The sequence below is a fragment of the Uloborus diversus genome, chromosome 6 (genome assembly GCF_026930045.1).
Source record: "Uloborus diversus isolate 005 chromosome 6, Udiv.v.3.1, whole genome shotgun sequence".
NCBI classification, from domain to species: Eukaryota; Metazoa; Arthropoda; class Arachnida; order Araneae; family Uloboridae; genus Uloborus; species Uloborus diversus.
In genome coordinates, this window is record NC_072736.1 from 156,373,226 (window position 1) to 156,386,086 (window position 12,861).

The following is a 12,861-nucleotide window of genomic DNA, read 5'->3' on the forward strand; positions in this document are numbered from 1 at the left end:
TGTTTTAAAGTAATTTTAAACAATGAAAGTTAGTTTAAAGTATTCCAATTAGTTAAAAAATGAATTCATAGGGCAAGAAATAACAAAAAAAAAAAAAAAAAAAAAAAAAACACTTTTCGTTACTACTCTCTATAAGTTGACCACCTGTCTAAGTTGACCACCTAAGTACTGCACCGCAAGTGGTCAACTTACACAGGTTTCACTGTATTTGTAATTAATTCAAGCAAGGCTTTTAAAATAACTTTCAATTTTCGCTCTTTGCTTTGCTTTTACAATAATTCAGACATTGGGATGGTCGTCAAGTTTTTGCATGTGTAATTTTGTTTTGTTAGGAATATTGCTTCCTCGTCAAGCATGGGGAGGGATCAGAAAAAGGAAAAATATAGAAGAAAGTTTCGTGATAGCCACAACATACTAGTTTTCAAAACGTTTTTAGTCCGCTGTTTTTAAGATTGGGCAACAACTGTACTTACATTGAGAAAAATTAATTAAATGTTTTAAATGATTTTATTTGGGGGGGGAGGAATCTGATTTTTTTTTCACCGTACCCTGACTATCAATTACCCTTTTTCCTCTCTAACTAAAGATCTAAAATGTCCAAGCATAGTGTTCATAAAATTGTCAAATTGTAGAATTGTTTAAAAAATGAAATGCTTAAGCTGTATTTCTTCTTCATATGGTACCTACATTTTATTTTTATTTATTTATTTATTTATTTATTTTTTACAAAACATTCTTTCTTCTGAACGTAATTTTAATTTTATACTACTGTCATGGAAAAATAAGTAATTATTTCCGCAAACATGTCTGAGTAACTTAACTACTTAAGATGGTTAGAACTTAATACCATGGTTTTGTTCATCTTTATTAATAATAAAGCTAAATGTCTGTCTGGATATCTGGATCTCTGTCTGTCTGTCTGTCTGGATATAACGGGCCATGCTGTGTGGCAGGGAGCTCCACCCATTAGAAGGTTTAAATATATAACAATAATGCATATAAACTCGTCGAAATGATTGTTTTTCTTAAAAAAACAACGGTGCGTCTAATAAATTGACCAGGGACTGTAATTTTAAAAAAATAACAAGAGCTGTTCTTTATCATGAGTGGATGTTTTTGATTTTTGATATTTTTACCTTTATCGTCGCAGTAACCTTCAATGCAACAATTAGAGACTTCTCTTTTGGTTTCAGAAGTCCGACATCAGCTCTCAAGCGCTAAGGTCGCTGCTGTGGCTTCGGTGGCGAACCCTACCGACCCCAGTAGTTCGCCTGATCAGCTCAAGAAGGGTGACACGTAGCACCAGCTTCCACGAGGAGAGCAACACGTAAGTGTATTTTGTTATCCAAAGAATTTCATGCATATTCCTTATTACGGTAGTCCAGAAATACATGTAAAAAAAAAAAGTTTCTCTTAGATAACAGGACACCCCTCACTATTTTTAGACTTGTGGATAGTAATATGCTGGAAGAATTTTAGCTGCCTATTTCAACTGAAAGAGGGTGCTCAAGCCCCTCACCCAAACTTCATCAGTATGGGGAGGGGGGTTAAAAAAATTCATTGAACTGTAAAAACAATGCCACATATTATAATATACACTAGTAATATGCATATATACATTGCAATAAAATAATTATTTACAAAAAAACAGCTGGAGAAATTGAATGTTTCTAAATTTGTTGCATTTTCTATGCTGCGGCTAATGTTAAATTGAGGGGTCATGGAGCAGCCTCTTAAAATTTGAGTAAGAAGCTAAAACTTTTACAGCATAATACTATTAATAAGTCTTAAAAAAAATAGGGGGTGTCCTGGACTCTTGCTGAAAAAAAGTTCTTTTGAACCAACCTATTCCTCATGCATTCCTGAAGAAAGAAACTCCATTAATCGAAAAATGTATTTAATCCGATCAGGATGCTCGAACGTATTAATTTTTTTTTCTCTTGAAGTTAAATTTTCAAACTCAAAAAAAAAATAAGTTCTTTGACTTAACGCATAGACAAATCATCCATATATTTCAGAAGGGAAGCTGTGGATTACCACTTAATACATAAGGCAGTCAAAGCCCATTTGACTCCTCAGTTGGAAATCGAACCCGGATTGCTTGGGTGAAAGGCAGAGATTTTAAAGACTAAATAAACCTTCTGAAGTAAAAATGCTTTCGGCTATAAAATATACATGAAAATAGTTACATGTGAGGCAGTGAGAAGTAAAGGGATGCAAGTGGCAAAATTAAAGATTTGGAGATAACCAGTACAAATGGTAGGTGAACCTCTCCGCTGTCTTGGGGGAAGAGATTGTACTAGTAGGTCTGGTAGTTGCTGCTGTATAGCATGATTTAGAAAGAAATTTCAATGACAACCTACCTAGGATGTTATCTTTGACGCGTTTTACTCGAAACTTAAAATAGTCTACTTGCATCCCTTTGCTTCTCACTGCCTCATATGTGTGTTTAAAAATGATGCATAAGAAATTTTCCTAAATTAGTATGACTTGAATCCGACCGAAAGATAAGATACCGGGTTAGATTCCTGGGGTTGTACAGGGTTACTACAAATGATTAATTCGTTTTCGAAACGCTTTATACCTGCGAGCAAAAAGTAATTCGCTCACAACGATGCAAAGTATATGAAAATAACCACGAACTCATCAAGACTTGGATTTGTGCTAACCAGGTGGTAGTACGAGCTTAGTATTTTTTGCTCCAAAACTAGAAAAGCGGGTTTTTTCGTGTTAAAATATGCGTGATGTGTTAATTTGTTCTTGAAGTGCTTTGGAGACACATAAATGATTTTGTTTATGTACCCCGACTACTAAAAGCGTGAAGAAATCAAGGATGATCACACACAAGGATCACCCCCATGTGGGAGTGATAACTTTACCAGGACAACACTGGACGCTACCAGGATGTGACACAAATACAAACGAGTTCATGTGTGCATCACATCTCCTTTTACACTAATTTAATGATAATAGTGCATTGGACTTGGAGTACGCAAAGAAACCCTTTATATATTTGAATCGATTATTTCAGAAAGGGGTACAAGTCCTACGGGAATCCATTGTACTTACGCCCTTTCTGAAATAATCGATTCATTTTCACCCCAAGTTTGTCGCGAACCAAAGCAAAAAAAAAAAAAAAAAAAAAAAACCTTTTATTTAAATTAATTTTCCCAATATTGGCAATTTTAATTTGATTTAAAAATCTCTCTAAAAATCGCCAATTGTGGAAAAATTGAAGCCAGATTAAAAAAAAAAACGCCAAATTTGTCGCCAAGTTAGGGACAAAGCTTGGAGATATATCGCCAAGTGTCCGCCAAATTATAGCACCACTTCAGTTAGCATTGAAATTAACAATGATTTCCCCTTAAAAAGGTGTAAAAGACCCCCTTTAGAGTATCCCAATGCAACCAAAAAGGGAGGTGCACAACTAAGATCTCACTAGGAGTCTACGTACCAAATTTCAACTTTCTAGGACATACCGTTCTTGAGTTATGCGACATATATACGCACATCCACACCTACGCACATCGTACATACAGAAGTCACGGGAAAACTCGTTTTAATTCACTCGGGAATCGTCAAAATGGATGTTTTGCGTTTCTCTACGTTCTTAGGCACTTATCCACGTGTGGTCGGGTCAAAAAAAACCTCAACATTCATGCGGGGGTGAGCAAAATGGAAATTAAGGTCGATTTTTGAGTGAAAATTTTAACGCGAATACAATACTTCCTTTTTTGTGTAAAAGGTAGTAAAAAGAAACAGCTTTTCTTGTTTTGTTGCCCTTTCAAAAATACTGTGCACTCGTATTCCCACCTGGTGAGCACAATCCCAAATCTTGGTTATTTTTTGGTTATTTTCGTAAATTCCTCACTATGCCCTATACTTTTGAATATAGCGCTTCGAAAACAAATGAATCATTTGTAGTATCTCCGTACACTGAAGTTCTGCTTAGTTGAGCCATGACCAATGTTTACCTCTTTTAAGAGAGTATAGTGTATTAAGGGCGTGTTATTGCAGCGGAGTTGCTTCACTTTACATTTTTGCAAAACTACTACAAAAAGACCCCAACTCAATTCCGGGCCACTTTTCTATTGCCCAGAAAAAGATAAACACTGTCAATGTTGGAGCTCAGCTAACCAGAGCCTCACTATACAGTCGCTGCTTTCAAAAATATTGATATTGTGTGAATTAAATAGCAATTGTTCAGACGCTTTCATGAAAAATAACCGATTCCTGAAGTTGGAATGAAGAGCCAAATTTGGTCCCTTCCCTCTGACTCCGCAATCCTGGTTGTCACAACGTTATGAACTGTTTTATGTCATTGACTAAATTAAGATGACTGGCAACCAAGAAAATCGGGAAATGAACTTTGGCAGTTGTCGTATCGCGCGTTGAAGTTTTATCTGGTCTACTAGTTTGAAACGCTGTAAAATAAACAAAAATACAAAGGGACAAGTATGGAGCTATATTTTTTGTTTCCATTTACTCCATGTTTTTCTTTAATCCTCCCTGACCTTAAATGTAAATAGTGTTTGTAGTGTGTTATACAAGGGCAAATAAAAAAGCCTTTGCGCCTATTTTTTATTTGCCAAAAACAGGTACATACAGGTATTTACAAATATACGTAGTGTACTACGTACCTTACATTACTTCTCCACATAGTCAACACACCGGTTCAGACATTTTTCTCATCGCAGCACTAAATTAGAGACTCCCCCTGTGGTAAATTCTTCCGGCTGCCTGTGGAACCACCGTCAGATCGCGTTCTTGGCTTCTTCGTAACACGTGAATATCTGTTCTGCCAGAAACTTCTTCGGTGGAAAACGTGAAAATCAGTAGGGCAAGGTCTGGACTGTAGGTGCCCCTGTGAATTGCTATGGGCTTTTGTCCGTTGCTCCATACAAAACGAATAACATTTCGCTGCTCATAAGTTGTGGACGTCTGAAGAACAACCGTCATCTTAGTTGACTGATAGCAACTCCGCTGTTTCGAGCAAAAAGCAGATACGGCTGGTACGGTTCAAGGAATTGTCACTGCTGGGAATGTATATGTTGGCTTTGTATTCACAGCCATATTTTGGCTACAAAAATAGGCGCAAAGACTTTTTGAATTGCCCTCGTATATTATGTGGATATTATATACACAGAGTGGTCCGAAGGTGGGCCTGCCCCCTTTTATTTTCAGCATTTTGTCTCTTATGGTTGAATACCTGTTATAGACAGTTTCCTTGAAGTCTTAATAGTCCAGGAATTATTTTCAGTCATAAATATCGGCAAAACACAATCCATATCTTGACTCAGGTGAATGCAAATGTTTTGCGGGAACATGGGGCTTTGGAAATCTTTTGCCGCAAAACATTTACGAGAACGTTTATGACAGAAAAGAGTTCCAGTTAACTGTATATAACAAACACTCAACCATAGCTGACACAATGTTGAAAATTGAAAAAGGGGTACTCTCACTTTCGCGCCAGTCTGTGTAATGAAGAAGCAATGCATTGTTGCTACCTAAACTTCATTAACGGCAAAGATAGACTAGATGTAAACAAATAATTGCGCCATTTGGCGACCTCAATCATGTGCTTGGCTGGGCAAGAACAAATTGATGTTAAGCAGAAGTCGAATGCAAATCCTATATATATTTTGTTTCCAAGAGAAAATTCCCAAAAATGGCGTAGCAACAAACTTTCTAGAAACCTTATTTACTTTCGGTTTTTTTATTCCGTGAACAGAGTGTATTCCTTTGCACGCACTCCGCGTTCACGCTTGTGAGTTGTTAAGGTGGTTAAAATGTTCTCCGCTGCATTGGGCAGGCCCGTGTCCAGACTTTCATAAAAGGGGACGGAGGGAATTCAATCCCTCACAAAGCTTGGTTTTACGTAAAATTACCAATCCCAGTATGGCATTTCTATATCTGTAAGGACTGCTTGTCCCCTCCCTATCCCCCAAGGATAATTCTGACTGCAGTATATTGTGAAACTCTGAGAAGTTGAGCTCCGACTCTGACAATGTTTACCTATGTTTCGGGAAAAAAGGGAGGGGTAATTGTCACTAAGGTGAGTCGAGGAACTTTCTTAGAAGTTTTCAAAAATATTCCAACTAAAATCCGATCCAACAACACGTCTATTTTTCACTAAACTCCCCTAAAACAGGTAAACATAGTCAAGGTCACAGTTCAACTAACCAGAGCTGCACTATACCTTTATTTCAAAGCTTCTTTTCAATCAAATCTTGTTTGTTTAACCTTGTTCGTTTCTTTTTAATCAAATCTATACTGCAATCAGTATTAAAAATCGTCCACAGATTCCTTAATAAATGCATCATGGCCAGATTTTCTAATCGGAAATGATGCTTAATACTCTAAACAAGAAAGAGCTTATTGCAGATGCAAATTACATTGCGAAACACAATCACTAATGCATCTTCATAGCTGCAACATACGCCAAATCCGTCATAACCTGCTTAAGCAATATTAAGACAGTTAAGGCTTTGCATTGACAAATCATTGGGCAATTTTTGCACCATAGTTTTTTAAAAGGGGCCGTGGTAGCCTGATCGGTAGGGCATTGGACTCGGGGCCGGAGGGGCTCGGGTTCGATCCCCGCTGGTCGAAGACCCACCGTCGTCATTAAAGGGGACTGGGCGACGTTAAATATGCTCGTGGTCTCAATGTCCTCCAAGTGAAACGGTACCTCTGGGGGTTCTAGTACCAGGTAGCTATTAGCTCTTGGACTAGTTCTAAATTCTCATTAACTGTTCGATCCGGTGATGGTGCTGCCATCTATCGGTATATAAAATAATGGAGGCAAGGCACTTTGTATGCAGTCCTCGACATAAATACAGTTGTAGTCAGTTGTGACTCTTGAATAGAATAGAATAGAATAGTTTTTTAAAAACATTATTCCAGTTGGTAAAGCTAAAACAGTCGTAAATTGTAAAGAAACTTCAGAGGAAAGCTTTAGTTTTACTTACACACAAACTTTCACATTCAAATAAATAAAAGTCAAATATACATTTTCTTCATTTCGTTTATTATTTTTGCCCCAATGGGAAGGGTTTAACCCCCTAAAACTCTCCCCTCGGACACGACTCTGGCATTGGGCTATTGCAGGAGCCAAAGTCCTATTCTGGGACTGAAACAGTTGCATGAGCATTAGGGTGGTTCAAAAAAACTTTTTTTTCAGCTAGAGTCCAGGACACCGCCTTTTTTTTTTTTTTTTTACACTTACTAATAGTATTATGCTGTAAAAGTTTTAGCTTCTTACTCAAATTTTAAGACGGTGCTCAATGACCCCTCAATTTAACATTAGCCGTACCATAGAAAATACTACAAATTGAGAAATATTGAATTTCCCCAGCTGTTTTTTTGTAAATAATTGTTTTATTGCAACGCATGTGCATATTTCTAGTGTCTATTATAATATGTAGCATTGTTTTTTCAGTTCGATGTATTTTTAACCCCCCTCCCCATACTATTGAAGTTTGAGGGAGGGGGGTTGAGCACCCTCTTTCATTTGAAATACGAAGCTAAAATACTTCCAGTATATTGCTATCCACAAGTCTAAAAATATTGAGGGGTGTTCCGCTATCTAGGAAAAACTTTTTTTTTTTTACGTGTATTTTTGAATCACCCTAATGTACATATAGTGAACCAGCAAACCGGTTCAGTCAATGTTTCATTATTTTTGTTTGCAGGAGATATCTGTGATGTCCGCTGACGACCAGTCCGACGAAGAGGTGGTTCCTATATTCCGTCCCTTCACTCGGGAGTCTCTGGCGGCCATTGAGGCCCGGATTGCCGAGGAGAAAGCCCGCCGAGAGCAGCAGAAGAGCGAGGACGGCGACGACAGCACAGAGGGCCACAGGACCTCCCGGGGCCCCGAGCACGATGAGGACCTCGAGCCGGACCCCAACCTCGAGGCGGGCATGCCCGTGCCCAAGAAGCTGCTCGCGGAACTCACGCCCGACGTCATCGCCACGCCCCTCGAGGACATCGACCCCTACCACGAGAACAAAATGGTGAGCCGACGTTCGCGTAGTCGGGGGAAATATACAGGGTGTTCCGTTTCAACCTGCAAGACCTTTATTTTCGCAACCTTTGGTCCTAGATGTATACTTCCAGTTGCAAAAATGTTCAAAATCAGATGCAGAGTTAAGATATTGAAAGTTTGAAGTGAAACTAAAAATAAATCAAAAAAATAAAAAATTTAACTTTTTATACGGGCCCTAGGTCCCCTAACTAATATTTAGAGAAATAATCTCCATTGAAAACTATTACTGACACGAAAAAACTGAAATTAGTACGACCAATATTCACCGAGATATGAAACGCAGCGTTTTGTGGTTTAAACCGCTTTTTACTCGCCGTCAATAACACCTTTTAGGGGAAAATATAGTGGTTAACAAGTGTTTGAAATTACATGTGCACATAAGAGTGTGATTTTTCTAATTATTCGAGGTTTTGTGGTGTGTTTTTGTGCATCACCGCATAACATTTGCATTTATTTTTGAATAGCAATGAAAAATATAAATAGCTTGTTTCTCTTACTTTGACGACTTGTCATTCTTCTGAAAGAGCGATAAGTTCCAATCTCATCTTCTGTATGCTCCCTTCAAACTTTAAACTGGAATATCTCCTTGAGTTTTGGTCGCACAAATGTCAATTTTTTGTGTTAGTAATATTTTTCAATGGAGAGTATTTCTCTAAATATTAATTAGGGCCCGTATAAAAAGTTAAATTTCGTATTTTTTGACTCATTTTTATTTTTGCTTCAAACTTTCAATATCTCAACTCTGCATCTGATTTTGAACATTTTTGCAATTGGAAGTATCCATCTAGGACTAACGGTTGCGAAAATAAAGGTCTTGCAGGTTAAAACGGAGCACCCTGTATACGCCCAAGCCTGTTTTGAAGTGGTGGATAGGGACCGCATAAAAAACCATTGCGTAAACAAAAATTAATCGAAACTTCACGAGTAGCTTTAAAAAGTTTTTTCGCCACACAATTTAAAAAAAAAATTATACGGTGAATAGGAACCGCATAAAAAAAGTCTCAATAAGAAAATAACCCAAAAACTTACAAAGTTGTAATATTTAAACGAAATCAAAATGAGCAAAGTGATAATTTTTGCAGAGTACTTGGACATAATTTCCCAATTAGGAAATTTTTGGGAGGTCACTTCCCATCGGGATACCTATGTCGTCACTTGAAGATACTACCACGCACTCGTTTTAAAAATAATTTCGTCAATTAAATCCCAATCTGATTGAAATTCTAATGTACCGCACAAAAAAAAAAAAAAAAAAAAAAAAAAATCGCACAAAAAAAAAAAAAAAAAAAAAAATTCACACAAAAAATCGACTAAAAAGGCAGCATAAAAACAGGTTTGAGTGTATTGTATTTTTAGACAAGGGAGGTGTAGTAATAATAGTGGGGGAATGTAGGGCGAAGTCAAATGGTAAAATCTTTTCAGTTTACAGCACCACATATCGAGCGATAATTCTACTGTGCCATTCTACGAAAAAGTCAACCCTTTGTCCTGCACGTGACGGTTCATATATTTCAATAAAAAGTAATAACTTTAAAGGGTAATGACGAAATTTTTTTGCTTAAAAATGCACTCAAATTTGTAATATGTCAGGCGGAAAAAGAATTGTTCATTAATATTTTTTAAGTATTATTTTTAGTGAAATGTACGGGGCGTTACATGCGGGACAAAATGACCGTTTTCTGTGAAATAGCCCTTGTTCTTAAACGCACAGCTGATTCCAGTCAACGAATATATAGCACTTGAAACCAGGATATATGTAGTAATATAGATAACAGTATTACAACTTGGTCTGAAGGGCTATTCTAACAGTTAAATATTTTTCGAGTCAATTGTTGTAAATTTTGAAATTTAATTTTAATTGCATAGAACTAATTTTAAAAAGAAACAATTTGTGGAATATCCCACAGAAATTTAGACATTTTGTCCAGAACATGACAGCTCTATATTGCATTTCAAGAGTAATATTTAAAAAATGTTGTAAGTAATTTCCTTTTGCCTTAAAAATCACACTTACGTGAGTAATTTTTTGTACAAAAAATAGTTTATCACACGTTTTGAAATGCAATATTGAGCTCTAATGGGCAGGAGAAAAGGATAGACTCGACGACGAATGTCACTGAGCTTACAGCTACGGTGAGACGGTTTCATAAGTCATTCAATTTTGTGGGAAGAGGTGGTACATAAACCGCATATTTCATGAATCCCTACAAGAAAAAGTCGCAGGGTGTGAGATCAGGGCACCTGATTAAGGAGAAAGGCAAATCATGTCGCTTTCAGTTGATGCAGTTAGTTATCCAATAACAACTGACACTAGAGCTCAGTAAGATTCTAGAGCAGCGTTTCCCAAGCTTTTTTGATCCACAGACCAGCAAGTTCTTTTGTAAAACCAATGATTTTTTTTTTCACTTTCTTTTTTTTTTCTTTTCTTCTTTATTTGTGCGGGGAAAAAACCTTCTACTTGCGGACAGTTAAAAACATGTATTTTTTTACGGACTGGTGAAATCCCCCCCCCCCTTAGTTCTTTCTTTTTTCTGTACAAATATAAAAAAGAACTTTGAAATCAGCGTCCGTCAAACATTTTATGAACGGCTGAGGGCTCTTTTACTTTTTTTTTCAAATTAGCAATAATAAACATTGAACTATTAAGTATATAAATAAAACTTTAAATAGTGTTAAATAACTATTTAAATTTTTGAATGTAAAAATAATACAAGTAACTATTATAATAATTATGCGTAAGGAATAAATATTGCTGAAAAATCATGTAAAAGTACAAAAATTAATCACGAAATTTGATCAAAAGATGTCGCATAGGATATATTATTTTTATTATTATGGTATTTTTTTTTTTTTTTTGGGGTAATGAAAATACTTAAACGTAGACAAGCAAAAATCTCTGAGGACCGGTCAAATATTTCTGCGGACCGGTGTCGGTCCCCTGATTACCGGTTGAGAATCGCTATTTTAGAACACTCTAGTGGTTAGTACTCAAAACTTAACAGTCTCTTTCAAATATACCTGACACAATTGAAGTACGGTATACGCCCAAAATGTCGCCAGCCCAAAATGTCGTTGATCCAAAATGTCGCCGGACTAAAATGTCGCCAGTCAAAAATGTTGCCGATCTAAAATTTCTCCGATCCATAATGTTGCTGGTCCAAAATGTCGCCAGTCCAAAATAACGCCGGTCCAAAATGTCACCGGACTAAAATGTCACTAGTCCAAAATGTCGATGATGCAAAATGTCGCCTGTCACAAATGTCGCCAGTCTAAAATGTCGCCAGTCTAAAATGTCGCCAGTCTAAAATGTCGCTGGTCCAAAATGTCGCCGGTCCAAAATTTCGCCAGTCCAAAATTTCGCTGATCCAAAATGTCGCCGGTCACAAATGTCGCCAGTCCAAAATAACGGCGGTCCAAAATGTCGCCAAACCTTGAAGTACAACGTATAGGGCAGGAAATATAGCAATATGATATTGCGTCCATCTTTTTGAGTCACCCTGTATAATTTTCATATGTATATATACATGTCTCTAACGATTTTTCTTTGACTTTCAATTTCAGACGTTCGTGGTAATCAGTAAAGGGAAGGATATCTTTCGGTTTAGTGCGACCAACGCCCTGTACCTGTTGAGCCCTTTCAATCCAATCCGTCGAGTAGCAATTTATATTCTGGTCCATCCTATCTTCAGCTTCTTTGTCATTACCACGATCCTCGTTAACTGCATTCTCATGACTTTTCCTAGTAACCCTACTATTGAAGGAACAGAGTAAGTATATATTTCCCTTTTTTTACACTTGTTCGTTGGACCCATTCACTCTTTAAAATGAATGCCCATTTGCTACAAAGATGTTGAAGATTTGTTTAAATCTCTGTACGTGACTCTACGTGAAGCGTTTAGAAACTATGGAACATCTTTCTAATGATTTTTTTTTTTTATTTTCCTGTACAGACCATAAAGCAATAGAGTTATTAATTAAAAATCATTTACACCAAATAGGCGACGATCGTGCCAGTTCTCATTAATCGAAACATCCCCATATGTCCATTATCCTGAAGATTGTCTTAGAGAAAAATTTCCATGTACCATTGCATTGTAATAACGTGGTCTTGTCAATGAACAAAGGTCAATTTATCACACTTCAGCAGTTTCCACACCGTTAAGGTGAATTTTAATTTCTACGTGTGTGTAATTGTATAGTTAAACATCAATTTTTTTAATAATGACACCGGTGCCGTGGAAAAAAATATTACTCTGGGTTTACTATGAAAAATACTGAAAATGAAGCAGTGATGTATTAATTGAAAGCATTAGCTCAGTTTTTACCTTCACATGCATCATTGCAGATGCAAATGTGTTATTGTTAAAATAAAAATTGTTTGTTAACTTGTCTAGTTATTTTAATTAACTCAAGTTATGATACCTATTTTCTCTATTCAACTTACGTTTCTTATTGTACATAATGTTTAACCATCTAATATTTAACAAATAAAATGTTAATAATGAGTTCTTAGTGTATGCAGTAATTAGCCCAATTGACGAGTATTATTTCGTTTTGTTCATCTTGCATTTGTTAGAATTCATTTTTGTATGAAAGAATAACATTGAATGATACAATCCATCGAAATTCAAATTATCTCAATGCATTTGAATTATCGTTATTTTTTTTATAATTGAGACGAACACTGTAGAAATAATAATTTTGTTATTTCTCTACAGTTATTACAACCCCTCCGTGTTTGCAGTAAATGTATCAATTCAGAACAATAGTGCAATATAAAAGCTATTACTTGGTTCAATATTTTTGTGTTT

General features: G+C 36.4%; 1 protein-coding gene across 1 annotated transcript in view; it reads left to right on the forward strand.

The window, feature by feature from the left end:
• The first annotated feature begins 1,197 nt into the window (after positions 1-1,197).
• The window catches only part of LOC129224682 (sodium channel protein para-like), a 140,683-nt gene continuing 129,019 nt past the window's right edge, over positions 1,198-12,861 (forward strand). Inside the window, exons 1-3 of the mRNA XM_054859228.1 lie at positions 1,198-1,327; positions 7,695-8,018; positions 11,612-11,817. Of these exons, the coding sequence (XP_054715203.1) occupies positions 7,707-8,018; positions 11,612-11,817 (518 nt within the window). The 5' untranslated portion in view covers positions 1,198-1,327; positions 7,695-7,706. The remainder of the gene's footprint in view (positions 1,328-7,694; positions 8,019-11,611; positions 11,818-12,861) is intronic.